Source organism: Caretta caretta, chromosome 3 (genome assembly GCF_965140235.1).
Source record: "Caretta caretta isolate rCarCar2 chromosome 3, rCarCar1.hap1, whole genome shotgun sequence".
In the NCBI taxonomy this organism is placed as follows: domain Eukaryota; kingdom Metazoa; phylum Chordata; order Testudines; family Cheloniidae; genus Caretta; species Caretta caretta.
In genome coordinates, this window is record NC_134208.1 from 7,921,237 (window position 1) to 7,939,389 (window position 18,153).

The 18,153-nt window shown below is 45.6% G+C and overlaps 1 protein-coding gene across 7 annotated transcripts in view; it reads right to left on the minus strand.

The window, feature by feature from the left end:
• Positions 1–7,159: 7,159 nt before the first annotated feature.
• FBXO16 (F-box protein 16) overlaps positions 7,160–18,153 on the minus strand; it is a 78,780-nt gene continuing 67,786 nt past the window's right edge. For 6 of the 7 annotated variants that reach the window (XM_075126323.1, XM_075126321.1, XM_075126324.1 and 3 more), the window contains 2 exons: positions 8,286–9,421; positions 7,160–7,697 (listed from right to left, as the gene is read on the minus strand). In XM_075126323.1, the coding sequence (XP_074982424.1) occupies positions 9,400–9,421 (22 nt within the window). In that variant the 3' untranslated portion in view covers positions 7,160–7,697; positions 8,286–9,399. The remainder of the gene's footprint in view (positions 7,698–8,285; positions 9,422–18,153) is intronic. The other variant, XM_075126320.1, reaches the window with a different exon arrangement.

Genomic DNA, 18,153 nt, shown 5'->3' on the forward strand with positions numbered 1-18,153 from the left:
CAGCGTTTCCAGAAGAAGTCTCAGAGAATTACATGTTAAGTGTATGTTATTACCAGCACCTTTCATGTACACATGGCATTCAGTGTGTCTTCATTTTACAAATACAACCCCTTCTCCATTTGTTTACAAAGATCCCAGGTATGAATACATTCGGGGAAGATTTCTGCAAAGAGTACAGCATAAATATGAAATTGAGACATGATGCTGATATTGTACTGGCTCTAAGTAACATTTCTAAAGCACAAGAAAATCAACAAAGATGTTATGCTAAAAGAGACTTCTAAATATGGGGAAATAACATTTGATGTTAGGGACTGTGTTCTGTTACTGAATGCTAGAAAGAGAACAAGAAAAGGAAGAATGCTGCAACCTACCTTTCGGGGACCATACAAAATTACTACTGTTGAGGGTAAGAGAGTGAAATTATAAACCATCTCAGGGAAACTGTTAGGAACCATGTACAGCATCACACACTTAAAACCATTTAAAGAGCCACCAACACTAGCTGCTGAAAGCACATCAGAGGAAAACATCGGAACTGAAATTGCAGTTGGTGACACTGAACCAGAAACACCCTCAGAAGAGATTAGAAAAGTGGATGGGACTGTATCTCACAAGTCTCATGACAGCACAGTGAAAAACATAGAGGTCACAGCAATGGAAGAAGAGGAGTATATAGGGCAAGATGCCTCAAGCAATGATACAAGTGATGCTGATGACAATTCTGATGACATGCTTATGGAGGAGGTGGAAGACAAGCAATGGATTCTGAAAGGTAATTGGGTACCGCACCTTTCTTAAACAGATCTTTAACATCGTTCCATTTATGAAGTATATTAAAGGTTTTCATGTATAAAGTGGCAGCATTCACAGTAGTAAAACCAAGAAAAAGGAAACTGTATTACCATGCATGTAATGTGTATTACTTATTTTTTCTAGTCAAATTTGTAATGACCGGCAAACACACAGAGAGACTGGAGGCCAAAGTGAGAAAAATCAAATTGTATTGCTCTTCATTTCATTGCCTGAAACCAAGAAGCTGGATAAGTGATGAGGTACATTTAAGTACCACTAAACATGTACGGTAACAGGACTGATTCATCAAATAATATTTAAATTGTGCCTTTTCTTTCATCATGTGTTGTAGGTTATTGATGCATATTTGAGCTGTGTGGTCTAGAAAGCAGATGGAAAGGTAGGCTACTTACTGTGATGGTACATGAAAGTATACATTGTATCAATAAGTAAACAATCACGTGAATATGTGGTCCAACATATTTAAGTCCAAATACCCTTGAAATATCAGCAGTTGCTGCATTTCAATCAGAATTGCAACATTTCAGTGTATTTACTGCTGCCAAACATTTACTGAAATGTATTTGGAGGTGCATATCAGACATACAATACTTGACTAATTGAGGGCCACATTAGTTTTGCTGTACAGTTCAGTGGGTCCATTAGTTAAACACAAGTATGCAAACAGCTTAGTCAGTTTTTACGTTAAGTAAGACAGAGCACATTGATTACAAATCTTTTTGTTTTTACATGACTCTCTTACATATCTGATTTGTAACACTAAGGATCCCTTGATCTACATTTCATGGTTTGCTTCACTGGAAACTATAATTGCATTTCTAATTTATTTTAAAATGAATACAGAGTGAAATTCTCCAAAACGATATATTATTGCTTCCTTACCACACACCAGGTCATTGGGTTCTTGCGGTAAGATGCTTTGTATTTTACTTCTGGATTATGGGCAATAAATGTGGTATTATATAAGAGATTTGTAACACAGCTGGGTAGCAGTGATATAATTTCCCGTGTTGCGGGTTTTCAGTGAGTTCAGTGCATGCAAAGGAAAGTGGAATGTGAATGTAAAAAATAAAATGCTACTGTGAAGTTATGTTGTTAATGTCACTTGGAAGAATATGGTCTGTAATGAATTGATCAATGATTTCACAATATTCTGTTCTCTTGTGTGTTGTGAGACATTACAAATGAGAATATGTTAATGGAATGATTTTTGGTAAATCATTATAAAATTGTTGAAATCATCACATTACCAATATAATTTGTACATATATTTACACTGACAGATAGATAGCCTTGATTGGGGAAAAAAAGGAATTGTTAATAATTGACCCCTTGTGTGATGAGATGAGATCTGAAAGAACTTACCTGAGGAATTGGAGGTGTTTTATTAGATACTTACTTTTACAGTGTACATGAACTGTTACTGTGAAAAAAATTTTCAGGGAATATAACAATAGTGAGACTAATATCTTCCTGTAGCTACAAATAAAAATTGAAACAGCATGTACTTGTACTGAATATGCTTAATAACGGAATTTGTGTGAACTTGTGTGATTTGAGTCTGGGTAACAACTTCATAGAATGTGGACACAAAACAGTAGCATGTTGCATGATTGAGAAAGTGTTATTATCAACATGGGGCACAGCAAATCAGGTGATACATTGTGTAAGAGTGAGACAATAATATGAAAGCAAGTGTGTGTGTGTGTGTGTGTGTATGAGCAATAAGTCATTGCAATCATTAATTAAATTTAGAGAGAATGGACTTGTATCTATGTCCAGAAACCGGAGGGGGGGAAAAGGGAAAGAAGAGCTCATTTATACAGTCCGCTAATGTACTGTAAAAATTTCTGATACTTCATCAAACAATTAACTAGCAAATCCTCATCTGATTGGAAGAGTAAAATTGTTCAGCATACCAGACAAAGTGATGGCTACAACTGCGGACCACTCGTCTTAAAGGTATTGAATACCAAATTGCCATTATCATTTGTTATTTATGTGTAATTATCTGGGGTGACAGTAAATACTAGAGATTACCAGTGTGCACTGCACCAGTGTCCTTGCCAAGGTGTGTGGACTGGGCTCTGTGCCCCCAGAAGGGGTGGGGTCTCAGGCGGTAGGTGCGGGGCTAGCGGGCCAGATTCCCCCAGCCATCCCTTCCTGACACCTGCTGCTGCAGTGGCCAGGAGCACCAGGCCCTTGTAAATCACCAGAACGCAGGGCAGCTGCCCCTTTTGCTCCCCCACTGTCGGCGACCCTGCCAGTAGCATCCAATAGTGCTGCCGGACACTATGGCAGGGCCGCTGATACAGGGCAGGGGGCTAAAGGGGGCAGCGATGTTAAAGCACTGAAAAAGCAGCACTGTAACGTCAGCTGTGTACAGCCAGTACCAGGGGCTGGTTCTTACCGGTATGCTGGACCGGCCCCCTTTCACCTCTGGTAATTATGAGTGTTTTTTTCTAAATAGAAGTGTTGTTAGTTTGGAGAAACGTATTTGCAGCAGAAAGACATCTGTACGGTAGAAACAACACAAGAGGCTAATACTGCGTTTAGAAGACAAATAGCAATTGCTCTAATGAAGGAGTCAGGTAATAACTTTCTCCCATATACTATGAACCCATTAGGCACATGTGAAGATAACAGGAAGAGTGGAATTATGTCACGTAACAGACAGTTATCTTAATACTGCTAAAGTGGGATATCTCACAGGTTTGGTTCTGTAAAGGTGACTATGCATCAATAAAAGTGGCAAAGAGTCCTGTGGCATCTTATAGACTCACAGACGTATTGGAGCATAAGCTTTCGTGGGTGAATACCAACTTGGTCGGATGCATGCATGCAAGCTTATGCTCCAATACATCTGTTAGTCTTTAAGGTGCCACAGGACTTTTTGCCGCTTTTACAGATCCAGACTAACACGGCGACCCCTGATACTATGCATCAATAATGTCTTTAAGTACCAAAACATTTGAATGGGGTGAATGGTTGCTATTGATAGACCAGTTAAATGAAATTGGTATTTTTATATACAGCTGTAGTAAAGTAAAAATTTGAGAAAATATGACTGACAAAAAAGAAAAAAATACGTTCAAACTAGTGACTGGATTAAAATATTGACATTAATAAATCAAGATTTGCATTTTCAGTGTTGGTCGTAACATAATCAGCATGTCATACCACTATATTTATTTTTCAGAAAGCGTGGAGGACTACTGCATCTACTGCAACCTTGTCAGTTGTGAAAAGGAAAGTGAGGAGTGCACAATGGTATCAGAAACAAATGCCATAAACTGCCTAAGGATCGGGATTCTTGTAAAAATTCCACATCAGTAACATTTTCACCATGCTGATAGGCATATTTTAGGTAATGCTGACATGTAGAAGGAATAGCATGAGTGAATGCAAAGTATGTGTAACATTATAACTTCTGTGATTTCATTTTCTCAATGGTTACTTATCAAAGGTCTAGTGTGATTCTTGCAAGAGGTGGGCATATATGCCCTGCATTCCAGAAGGAACTAATCAAGAAAACCTGGCTGATGAGAAGAAAGAATACAAGTGCAAAAAGTGTGCATAGTTCACTTCTTGACCAAAAAATAACATGTTTAAATGATTGTTGTTCAAAACATCATGGAACAAAAGAAAACTCTTATTTATATACCAGATTATAATAATAAAGGTTTTTTAATTTGAAAAAAATATTCTCTGTATTTGTGTCCCAACTAGTTGCAAAAGTGGAGGGTTACTGTTTGTGCTGCTACATTGGACCACCCCACCAGACGACTGAGGCAAGCAGCTCCTGCCGTAAAGCAATGCCATCTCCAACTGCGCCGTCGTAAAAGGCAATTCCCTCTCAACACACTATGGCAAAGCAACGCCGGGCTTAAGGCGCATGCATAGCAGCTACTGCCACTCCGGCTCCTTACACAGGCAAACCAGCCGTTCTAGTTATGGCTGATCGCTCTCCTGGAGAAGCATGGTGTGGCCCACCTAGAACATCCCCACTAACACACTGGGGGCTGCAGGATCTCGTCTAGAACCCCACAGTGCAGGTCTTCCAGAACATCGCCGCTACCATGCAGGCAGCTGGGGGCTACAGCATCTCATCGACAACCCACAGTGCAGGCCTTCCAGAATAACCCCACTAGAACGCAAGCTGGTGGGGCGGAAAACATCTAAACTAGAACCCACAGTGTGGGCCTTCCAGAACATCCTCACTAGTACTCAGGCCGATGGGGTGGCAAGCACCTAAACTAGAACCCACAGTGCAGGCCTTCTAGAACATCCCCTCTAGCACACGGGCTTCTGGGGGCATCTCATCTAGAAACCACACTGCAGCCCTTCTAGAACATCCCAGCTTGCATGCAGGCTGGTGGGGCCGCAAGCATCTAATCTAGAACCTACAGTGCAGTCTTTCTAGAACATCATAGCTAGAACACAGCAGCTGTACAACAGCATCTAATCTAGAACCCCTAATGTAGCCCTTTTGGAAAATCCCAGTTAGAACATAGAGCAGCTGGGCTACATCATCTAACCTAGAACTGGTAGGGTGGATTTTCTAGAACAAAGATCCAGCTGGGCTAGAAAATGTAATATAGAATCCCCAACAGCACCCTTCTAGAACTGGGGGTTACAACCCTCAGGGGTTGCAAGGTTATTACATGGGGGTTGTGAGCTTTCAGCTCCCATGAAAGGCAGAGCTGACAGCCTGAGCCCCTCCACACTAGCTTCACCCCCAACCCCATTCCACCTCCAAAGAAAGGTTGCCAAAATAGAAGTTTGCCCAGGGCACCGTTTTCCCCAAGGCCAACTCTGGGACTGAAACAACATTAGCGGGCTTGATTATTCAATAGCTGAAGAGCTGCATTAAATTGCAGACTAATCAGAACACTGAGATCGGCCAAAAAACCCCTAATTTATAATTTAACAGTCAGATATGCAGGCAGGGACAGGGCAGAGGGCTGTAGTCACCCCAAAGTTTACCTTAGCCGCCCCTCTCAGCGCAAAGGTCAAATGTTATGTAGAAGGAAGGGTGGCGTGGTATGGCATTGCCACCCTTACTTCTTCAGTTCTGTGCTGCTGCTGGTGGCAATATCTTCAGAGGTACTGCCGTCCTCCAGCTGCCCAGCTCTGAAGGCAGAGCCTGCTGTCAGCAGCGGCACAGAAGTAAGGGTGCCAATGGGGCACTAAGTCTGCTGTGAAAAGTGATATTTGTACATTTGTTAATATCACATTTCCCCCATTGCCTCCCTTACTTGTCAGCTGCTGCTGGCCACTGCCTTCAGAGCTGGGGGGCTGTGAAAAGTGATATTAACAAACATACAGATATCACTTTTCACAGCCTCCCAGCTAGCTAGCGAGTCTGCTGGAAGTCTGCACTAGAAAGTCTGCTCTGAAAAGTGATATTAACCAACATACAAATACAGCAGTAGCACAGAAGTAAGGTTTGTAGTGGAGAGCGAAGTCTGCTGTGAAAAGTGACATTGACTAGGGAGGTGGCGAGTACATAAACCGCAAGGGGTACTTTTCAATAGTGCTGCAAGCTCTGGTGGATCACAAGGGACGTTTCACCAACATCAACGTGGGATGGCCGGGAAAGGTACATGACGCTCGCATCTTCAGGAACTCTGGTCTGTTTCAAAAGCTGCAGGAAGGGACTTTATTCCCAGACCAGAAAATAACTGTTGGGGATGTTGAAATGCCTATAGTTATCCTTGGGGACCCAGCCTACCCCTTAATGCCATGGCTCATGAAGCCGTACACAGGCAGCCTGGACAGTAGTCAGGAGCTGTTCAGCTACAGGCTGAGCAAGTGCAGAATGGTGGTAGAATGTGTATTTGGACATTTAAAAGCGCACTGGCGCAGTTTACTGATTCAGTTAGACCTCAGCAAAACCATTCCCACTGTTATTACTGCTTGCTGTGTGCTCCACAGTATCTGTGAGAGTGAGGGGGAGACGTTTATGGCGGGGTGGGAGGTCGAGGCAAATCACCTGGCTGCTGGTTATGCGCAGCCAGACACCAGCGTGGTTAGAAGAGCACAGGAGGGCGCGGTACGCATCAGAGAAGCTTTGAAAACCAGTTTCATGACTGGCCAGGCTACGGTGTGAAAGTTCTGTTTGTTTCTCCTTGATGAAACCCCCCGCCCCTTGGTTTACTCTACTTCCCTGTAAGCTAACCACCCGCCCCTCCTCCCTTCAATCACCGCTTGCAGAGGCAATAAAGTCATTGTTGCTTCACATTCATGCATTCTTTATTCATTCATCACACAAATAGGGGGATGACTACCAAGGTAGCCCAGGAGGGGTGGTGGAGGAGGGAAGGAAAATGCCACACAGCACTTTAAAAGTTTACAACTTTAAAATTTATTGAATGCCAGCCTTCTTTTTTTGGGGCAATCCTCTGTGGCGGAGTGGCTGGTTGGCCGGTGGCCCCCCCACCGCGTTCTTGGGCGTCTGGGTGTGGAGGCTATGGAACTTGGGGAGGAGGGCGGTTGGTTACAGAGGGGCTGCAGTGGCAGTCTGTGCTCCAGCTGCCTTTGCTGCAGCTCAGCCATACACTGGAGCATACTGGTTTGATCCTCCAGCAGCCTCAGCATTGAATCCTGCCTCCTCTCATCACGCTGCCACCACATTTGAGCTTCAGCCCTGTCTTCAGCCCGCCACTTACTCTCTTCAGCCCGCCACCTCTCCTCCTGGTCATTTTGTGCTTTCCTGCACTCTGACATTATTTGCCTCCACGCATTCGTCTGTGCTCTGTCAGTGTGGGAGGACAACATGAGCTCAGAGAACATTTCATCATGAGTGCGTTTTTTTTTCTTTCTAATTTTCACTAGCCTCTGGGAAGGAGAAGATCCTGTGATCATTGAAACACATGCAGCTGGTGGAGAAAAAAAAAGGGACAGCGGTATTTAAAAAGACACATTTTATAAAACAGTGGCTACACTCTTTCAGGGTAAACCTTGCTGTTAACATTACATACATAGCACATGTGCTTTTGTTACAAGGTAGCATTTTGCCTCCCCCCACCACGTGGCTACCTCCTCAACCCTCCCCCCTCCCCGTGGTTAACAACGGGGAACATTTCTGTTCAGCCACAGGCAAACAGCCCAGGAGGAACGGGCACCTCTGAGTGTCCCCTGAAGAAAAGCACCCTATTTCAACCAGGTGACTGTGAATGATATCTCACTCTCCTGAGGATAACACAGAGAGATAAAGAACGGATGTTGTTTGAATGCCAGCAAACATACACTGCAATGCTTTGTTGTACAATGATTCCTGAGTACGTGTTACTGGCCTGGAGTGGTAAAGTGTCCTACCATGGAGGACGCAATAAGGCTGCCCTCCCCAGAAACCTTTTGCAAAGGCTTTGGGAGTACATCCAGGAGAGCCGTGAATGCCAGGGCAAATTAATCCTTTCACATGCTTGCTTTTAAACCATGTATAGTATTTTAAAAGGTACACTCACTGGAGGTCCCTTCTCCGCTTGCCGGGTCCAGGAGGCAGCTTTGGGTGGGTTCGGGGGGTACTGGCTCCAGGTCCAGGGTGAGAAACAGTTCCTGGCTGTCGGGAAAACCGGTTTCTCCGCTTGCTTGCTGTGAGCTATCTACAACCTCATCATCATCATCATCATCATCATCTTCTTCGTCCCCAAAACCTGCTTCCGTGTTGCCTCCATCTCCATTGAAGGAGTCAAACAACACGGCTAGGGTAGTGGTGGCTGAATCCCCTAAAATGGCATGCAGCTCATCATAGAAGCGGCATGTTTGGGGCTCTGACCCGGAGAGGCCATTCGCCTCTCTGGTTTTCTGGTAGGCTTGCCTCAGCTCCTTAAGTTTCACGAGGCACTGCTTCGGGTCCCTGTTCTGGCCTCTGTCCTTCATGCCCTGGGAGATTTTGACAAAGGTTTTGGCATTTCGAAAACTGGAACGGAGTTCTGATAGCACGGATTCCTCTCCCCATACAGCGATCAGATCCCGTACCTCCCGTTCGGTCCATGCTGGAGCTCTTTTGCGATTCTGGGACTCCATCATGGTCACCTCTGCTGATGAGCTCTGCATGGTCACCTGCAGCTTGCCACGCTGGCCAAACAGGAAATGAGATTCAAAAGTTCGCAGTTCTTTTCCTGTCTACCTGGCCAGTGCATCTGAGTTGAGAGTGCTGTCCAGAGCGGTCACAATGGAGCACTCTGGGATAGCTCCCAGAGGCCAATACCATCGAATTGTGTCCACAGTACCCCAAATTCGAGCCGGCAAGGCCGATTTAAGCGCTAATCCACTTGTCAGGGGTGGAGTAAGGAAATCGATTTTAAGAGCCCTTTAAGTCGAAATAAAGGGCTTCATCGTGTGGACGGGTGCAGGTTTACATCGATTTAATGCTGCTAAATTCGACCTAAAGTCCTAGTGTAGACCAGGGCTAAGTTGTCTGCCACTGCTGCACCACTTGCGCCTTCTGATTTCCAGGGAAAGCTGGTCTCTCTCCCCACAAAGAGGCAGGTGGTTCTGATTGCGTCTGAAGCAGCACCTGGATTTATTATAACTGACTTCAGTGGGTGCAGGATTAGGCCCATGGCAGGTTTACAGTTACACAACAGATGCAGAGATGCTGGAGATGAAAAAGACATATTAGGTGCCATCTAATGCCTGGTGGTCAGTGCAGGGATGTTCTTTACAGTCGATTTGCCAGGGTTTTATTCAAGTGCATTCTGACTAACTCATGCAATGAGGTTTCCACCATTTCACCTGGGAGAATATTGCACAATCTAGATCTCACCATTAATACCTATTGGTTCCTGATATTGAGTTTAAAATTTCCCTATCTTAAATTCTTTCCAGTCTGTCTAATTACTTATTATTATTACTATTTATTGTAACATAGAATCATAGAATATCAGGGCTGGAAGGGACCTCAGGAGGTCATCTAGTCCAACCCCCTGCTCAAAGCAGGACCATTCCCCAATTTTTGGCCCAGATCCCTAAATGGCCCCCTCAAGGATGGAACTTACAACTCTGGGTTTAAGCAGGCCAATGCTCAAACCACTGAGCTATGGAGCCTCAACTGAAATTGGGGCCTCATGTGCTATCAGCTATACAACAAGAAAGAGGCAAACCCCTTTTACTATGCTAAACAATTCCTCTCTATCTTAGGTATCTACAGCCTTCAGATTCTTGCATGCAGTCATATTGCTACCTTCAGCTCCTCAGTGGTCCAAGAGCTAATTATCCATATATACAGCTTTTAATCTTTATTCATAAATCAATCATGACTGAGTCCACCAAAGAAGACCTCCACATTTTAAAGTTAATATACACTTTTATCTACCAGATTGGGTGTTTAATAATATTAACTCAGCACTAGGTGGCAGCAAAGTATTTAAATTGGCAAGAGCAGCTCAAATCCTGATTCCTCCATAAATATATTAACTATACGGTTGAAGAGAAGGGGATAACAGCTGGAAACCTGGTGTAAAGGGGCAGGAGACTGGGAGAGAGGGGCAAAGGATGCCTGGAACTTAGGACAGAGGAAGAGAGAAAAGTATCAGAAGTATCTATGAAGGTAGATGTGGTAAGACAAGTGTTTCTTGGGGAGCCATCCTAGTACCCAGGGCTGTTCTCATGATTTGGAGAAAGTATTTGTTGTTGGATGGGTACTAGGATGGCTCCCCAGTATGCCAACCTCTTCATGGGCCACTTTGAAGAATAATTTTCTGGACAAATGCACCACTAAATCAATGATATACTTCAGATACATCAATGATATTTTCATCCTCTGGATAGACAACTTAAACTTCCTCATTGATTTCCCCCACAATGTCAACAACCATCACCCATCCTAAACTCTCCCTGGAACAGTCCCACACTAGCATCAGCTTCCTGGACACCACAATCATCTTCAACAATGGAACCCTACAGACTCAGGCGCCGACTTCTAATGGCGCCAGTGAGTGCTCAACCCCCCCCAGACCCCAGCCCTGCTGGGACTCCACCCCTGCCCCCTCCCACCTCCATTCCAACCCCTTCCCCAAAGTCCCTGCCCCAACTCTGCCCCCTCCCTGCCCCTATTCGACTCCTTCCCCAAATCCCTGCCCCAGCCCCACCTCTTTCCCGCCTCCTCCCCTGAGCGTGCCACATTCCAGCTCCTCCCCACTCCCTCCCAGAGCTTGCTACAGCTGTTTGGTGGCGGCAAGCGCTGGGAGGTAGGCGGAGGAGCGGGGACGCGGCGCACTCAGGGGAGGAGCCAGAGGAGGAGGTGAGGTGGGGCGGGAGGGGAGCTTGGCTACCGGTAGGTGCAGAGCACCCACTAATTTTTCCCCATGGGTGCTCCAGCCCCGGAGCATCCATGGAGTCAGCGCCTATGCCTACAGACAGCTACATACAAGAAACCCTTGGATCACCATCCCTAGCTTCATAGATTCAGAAACCACCTCAAACACACACAGAAATCTGTTATCTACATCCAGGCACTCAGATACCACAGAATATGCTCTGAAGAAAGTCCAGGATACAAACCTTAACACACTCAAAACACCTTTACCAAACAAGGACATTGCACCAGAGAAATAGATAGCATCGTGGAACAGGCCACCCAAATACCCTGAGAAAACCTGCTTCAATTCAGAAATAAAACCTCCTCTAACTACACACCCCTAGCTGTCACCTTCCACCCTACACTGGAACCCATATGGGGTATCATCAGACAGCTTCAACATATTCAATGGGGAACTGATCCTGAAAGAAATCTTTCCTAAACCCCCTCTTCTGGCCTTCAGACAACCTCTCCAACCCTGCAACCTCTCCAAGCTCATCATCAGAAGCCAACTTCCCACAGGCCAGGACATATCAACTCAAGGAGGCACCAGATGCCAGAACAACAGATGCAAAACCTACAAACATATCTTCACTGCTATAATGATCAACACCCTCACAATACCACCTTTCAAGATCCAGGAGTCCTACCCATGCCTATCATAATGTGGTGTACCTCATACAATGCACATAGGGTATGTCTACACAGCAACTAGACACATAGGCACCAACTCTGTGGATGCTCCAGGGCTGGAGCACCCATGGAAAAAAATTAGCAGTGCTTAGCATGCACTGGCAGCCAAGCTCCGCCCCTGCCCCCAGTGCCTCCCGCCTGCCGGCGGCCCCACAGATCAACTCCTCCCCTTCCCTCCCAGCGCCTCCTGGGGGTGGAGGCAGGGCTGGGGCGGGGGTTTGGGGAAAGGGGTGGAGTGGGCCTGGGGCGAAGCAGGGGTGGGAGGACGCGGGGTGGGGTGAGGGCTTGGAGGAAGGGGTGGAGTGGGGGTGGGCCTGGGTCGGGGGAGGAGGTCAAGCACCCCCCAGGTAGAGAGGAAGTTGGCACCGATGATTAGAAACCTGTGGCTGGCCTTTGCAAGCTGACATGGGCTCAGGCTGTGGGGCTCCTTCATTGCTGTATAGCTTTCTGGGCTTGGGCTGGAGCCCAGGTTCTAGCACCCTGCAAGGTGGGAGGGTCACAGGGCTCAGTCTCCAGCCCATGCCTGGAAGTCTACACAGCAATGAAACAGTCCCGCAGCCTGAACCCCTTGAGCCTGTCAGCTGGCCCAGGCCAGCCACAGGTGTCTAGTTGCTGGGCAGACATACCCTAAATGCCCCACTAACGACTATGTGGGGGAAACCAGACCATAACTACGCTCATGAATGAACTCACACAGGAAAATGATAAAAGACAAAAAAAAACCTCTCGCCTGTGGGTAAACACTTTTCACAGAGCAATCGTTCTGTTTATATCTGATCTATCAGTCCTCATCCCTAAAGGAAACCTGCACAACACTTTCAAAAGACAAGCCTGGCAGTTTAAATTAATAACTTTGCTAGATACTAAAAATCATAGGTTTCAGAGTAGCAGCCGTGTTAGTCTGTATTCGCAAAAAGAAAAGGAGTACTTGTGGCACCTTAGAGACTAACCAATTTATTTGAGCATAAGCTTTCGTGAGCTACAGCTCACTTCATCGGATGTATGCTCAAATAAATTGGTTAGTCTCTAAGGTGCCACAGGTACTCCTTTTCTTTTTACTAAAAATCATGGTCTTAATAAAGATGCTGGGTTTGTGGCTGAGTACAACATCTGTAACCGTCTAACCCCCCTTTTTGCCCTGTGACTACAGGGGTGTTCATGGGCCACTTCACCTTGAATGGTCCCTTACAGACACATGCTAATGCTAACCTATCTGTTTGATATTGTATTTAACTGTGACACTGTAGAACATACATAAGAATGGTCCTACTGGGTCACACCAAAGGTCCATCTAGCCCAGTGTCCTGTCTTCCGACAGTGGCCAGTGCCAGGTGCTTCAGAAGGAATGAACAGAGCAGGTAATCATCAAGTGATCCATCCCCTGTCGCTCATTCCCAGCTTCTGGCAAACAGAGGCTAGGGACACCATCCCTGTCCATCTTGGCTAATAGCCATTGATGGACCTATCCTCCATGAATTTATCTAGTTCTAGTTTATCTAGTCCATGAATTTATCAGATACTCTACGTATCTGTAAGCACTTTTCCCAGACCTGAAGAAGAGCTCTGTGTAGCTTGAAAGCTTGTCTCTCTCACTAACAGAAGTTGGTCCAATAAAAGATATTATCTCACCCCCTTGTCTCTGTAAACAGAAGCTGGCAGAGTGGACTGGTGACCACAAGCAGAGGCCACTGATTATATGGCATATATGCTGCAGGAGGAACAGAACTCTGGACCTACCGACTTTGAAGGGCAAGCTCACTCTCCTTTAGCTATCCCTAGCACTGGGGCTTATATCACTGTTTCCCTACACAGACAGTGGTACTCCCACCCCAAAGTTGTGGTGGGCTAAGTAAGTGTGGGCACGGAGCAGAGCTTCCCTGAGGAGCAGCCATGGAATACTGCATGAGCCCCAGATCCACTGTAGTGCTGTCCCCTTCAAACACGCGTCTGTTGTGGGGAAAGCAGAGGCAGGCATCTGAACGCCACCTGCCTTTTCTCCCTGGTCATGCCTTGGCCACTAGAGTAGCCATCCAGGGAAGCCGCTGACAAGTACATGGTTATAGGCTCACACAGTGTCCTGCCCACTCAAGCGTCTCTTTTTCTGTGATATTCAGCTCAGTCATGCAGGGGATACCCCTGGTTGTTCCCATCAAGAGCAACATGTATCCTAGTGAATGGGGGAATGTGGTAGGGGAGCAGGAGGACAAAAAACAAGTAGAGCCACAAATAGAAAGGGAGAGAAATCCACAAAAGAAAAGACAACAAGAAAAAACAAGAGGAGACAGGAGAGCAAGTAGACAGAAAGGAGAGATGGTGGCAGCTGTATATGTGTCTGGAGAAAGAAGGTGCTGCAGAAGGGCAAAAAGGACAGCCTAGTGGGCATACCTAAAGGGCTTTAATTTTCCCCATGTCCACACTGGCTTATGCCCCCTTCCTTGGTGCACTTTTTAGACTGCTCTCTTGCCTTAGACCAGGGGTTTTCAATCTAGGAGGCCGGGGGGGATGACCATCTGGCCCTTCCCATATTGCTAAATGGCAAGGACAACCTAGTATGGAAAAGGTTGAGAACCCTGCTGAGACCAAATGCTCCAATTGTTACTGTGACATATTCTTCATAGAGATATTATTATGGTATGAGTATGACATAATTATGATGTATTTTATTCAAGATGGGTCATGTGAGATATCAGTGGAAAGGTTATGATTTACTGAATATGATTATTCTATTTGTATACATGTATCCTTTTTGTATCTGAAGTTAGGAATACTGTATGTACAGCTATTACAAATGTGTTTACACCTGGGGACCGCCCACTGGACAGAATGCAATAAGTCTAGGGGTATGTCTTCACTAGCAAGCCATGGCAGCGCTTTAACATGGCTGTGTAGTCACGGCACCAACGCAGCACCTTAAAAAACCCACCCCCACGAGGGGAGTAGCTACCAGCGCTGTAAAGTGGCAGTGAACACAAGGCCTAGATTGCTGGCTGGAAGGGCCATTAGGAAGAACAATAGGTTTTAGAAGATGCTAATCTTTCACCGGGAAAGCCTTCCTAGGGATGCTGCAAACAGACTCTGAGTTATAGCTGTAGGGTCATGTGATCGAGTCACCTGATACTGGACACCATGATAATATTAGTATTTTTCCACTGGCCGAGGGTGGGAATCATACTGGAAGACAACAGATTCCCACCATATATAAAGCCTATTTAAGGCAGGGGAGTGACAAAATCAGGTTGGTTCTTCATTGAATCCCCACCCACGATGACTGCTGTTAACACCTAAGAAACAAAGACTGAACGAGGGGAGAAGGACTGAGCCCATGCTGGAAGGTTGTCTAGCCTGTGAATGAAATATTTGAAGTTTTAAGCTGCAGGCAAGTGCAACTGGCCTTCAAGAACCTCTGCAATCTGCCTAAAACAACATTTAGGGTGAGAAATTTCTACTTGTAGCCAGTTTCTTTATTATCTTAATCTTAGATTGCGTGTTTGTTTTATTTGCTGGGTAATCTGCTTTGATCTGTTTGCTATTCTTTATAATACTTAAGATCTATCTTTTGTAGTTAATAAACTTGCTTTTGTTTTGTCTAAAACCAGTGTGTGTATAAATTATAACTGGGGCAGAAAGCTGTGTATATTCCTCTCCACATTGAGGGAGGGGGTGAATTTCATGAGCTTACCCTGTACAGTTCTCTGTGCAGCGCAAGACAGTACAATTTTAGGTTTGCCCTCCAGAGGGGGGTGTGCACTTGAGTATCTGAGCAGTTCCTTAGCTGAAGCCTTCCCATGCAGAGGCTAGTCAGAAAGCCTGTTTGCATGTTACAACAGCTGGGTATGTCCCTACCTGTATGTGAGCTGATGAAACTGTGAGACCAGGAGCGTGTCTGCAGCTTGTCACAGCAGTACAGTTAAAGGGATCCCAGGCTGGTGGGTCAGGCGGGCTCAGTGGGTACCCCAGTTCCAAGTGGCACCCCGAAGGAGTGAGGGGACCTATCACAATTACCTTCCTCCTGACTCAGCCTTCCTTAAGGGCTGAATTCAGTTTCCTTCTGACAGTGTTTGTCGAGCACCAGGAGTTCCTGGTAGTGTACATGTCATTTCTGTATCACCAGTTCTAGATAATCTTTAACCCAAAAGATAAAAGTCTCTTCCAGGCATGCTGCAAAAAAAGTTCAAGTTTTGGGGGGAAGTGTTTGGGGAGTGGGTGGGTTGGGGGAGGGGATGCAGCTTATTTTGGAAGCAATCACAGACCATATATTATGGATGGATACTAGCTGCCCATAGGTGCCCTGAATGTCTCCCCTGATCACCATTCCCAAAGCCATCGCAAGGTGCTCTGCAGTAGGCATCTGAGATTGGCATTCTGGGGTCGAGCTTAGGGGTCAGGGTCCATGTTCTGCACGTTTGTGAATGAACCCTTTTGATCTGTCTGTGACCCCCTGGGCATTCACCCCCACACACATAGTGTTTGTATTTCTAGATGGGGGATCTAGGTATGGCAGGATGGGAACTGTTTGATATGTATCTGTCAGCAGAAAAGAGCATCATCTGGCATCCCATGATGTACATTAACTCCTAACACTGGTCAGGAATGCCATTTAAGATAGGATTTTGGTCTATCCTCGGCTCAGTATTGGCCTAACTCTGCTCTCATTGAAGTCAATGGGCATCTTCAACCTCCACTGACTTCAGCAGAAGTTGCATGTACTACACAATTCCCAACAGGGGGACATCTCTTTAGATCAAAAAAGCCGTAATTAGGAAAGTTTCATTGATAGAGTCCAGAGCTAAAATGTAGCACCAAACCCTGCCACTGATCCATGCAGGGAACGCCAGTAGAAATCAATTGGAGTTTTGGGTGAAAGTTGATGGCAGGTTTTAGATAATAAGAGAGTTGGTACATTTAAGAACATAAGGACATAAGAAGGGCCATAGTGGGTAGACCAGTGGTCCATCTAGCCTCGTATCCTTACTTCAGACAATGGCCAATGCCAAGTGCTTCAGAGGGAATGAACAGAACAGGCAATCGAGTCATCCATCCCCTGTTGTCCAGTCCCAGCTTCTGGCAATCAGAAGCGAGGGACACTCAGAGCATTGGGTTGCTCCATGAATGTAACTAGTTCTTTTTTGCACTCCATAATACTTTTGGCTTTCACATCTTCAATGCATTCCACAGGTTGACTGTGTGTTGTGTGAATAAGTGCTTCCTTTTGTTTGTTTTAAGCCTGCTGTCTATTAATTTCATTGGGTGACTCCTGGTTCTTGTGTTATGTGAAAGACTAAATATCACTTCCTTATTCACTTTCTCCACACCACTCATGATTTTATAGACCTCTATCACATCCCCCCCTTCGTCATCTCTTTCCAAGATGAATGGTCTCAGTCTTTTAATCTCTCCTCATACAGAAGCTATTCCATACACTTAATCATTTTTGTTGCCCTTCTCTGTACCTTTTCCAATTCTAATGTATCTTTTTTGAGATGGGGTAACCAGAACTGCATGCAGTATTCAAGGTGTTGGGATGCCATGGGTTTATATACATACATTATGATATTTACTGTCTTATCAATCCCTTTCCTAACGGCTCCTAACATTCTGTTAGCTTTTTTGACTGCTGCTGCATATTGAGCAGATGTTTTCAGAGAACTATCCACAATGACTCCAGATCTCTTTCTACAGTTAATTTAGACTCCATCATTTTGTATGTAGAGTTGGGATTATGTTTTCCACTGTGCATTACTTTGCATTTATCAACATGGAATTTCATCCGCCATTTTGTTGCCCAATCACCCAGTTTTGTGAGCACATACTGCAACAAGTTGGAGGTTCTTGAATCTTTTCCCTCCCATGTTTAGCACATCAGGTCTAATATCCCTTGGGGCTGTCTTCCATACAATAACTCAAATGTGAAGAATCCCATAGAGACTTGTGGAACTTCCTGGAAAGCAAACCTCAGGGGAGGCTTGAGCTGGTCCTAGTAATGAAGGACAACGGTCACAAACTTTTTTAACATCTCTGTGACGGGGTGTATAAACCCCTCAGTGGACAGGAGAGGGTTAAGGAGTAACTCTAGGCTAAGGAGGCCTCACCCCTTCACCCCTATGTAGCATGCTTGGGTTGGAGGAAGGTTTTAAAAGGCAGCCACACAGACTCAGTCAGAGTCAGTCAGCCAGGGAGAAGGAGGTGCTTTGGGAGCTCCAGGGAAGGACGTGACCCTCACACCAAGCCAGGGAACAGGGAGCCCTGGCCTGGAGACTGGGACCAGGGCTGGAAGCCTGGAAGGTAGTGCTCCCCAGGGATGGACATCAGCTGGCTGGGATGCAGAAAGAGGAAATGAC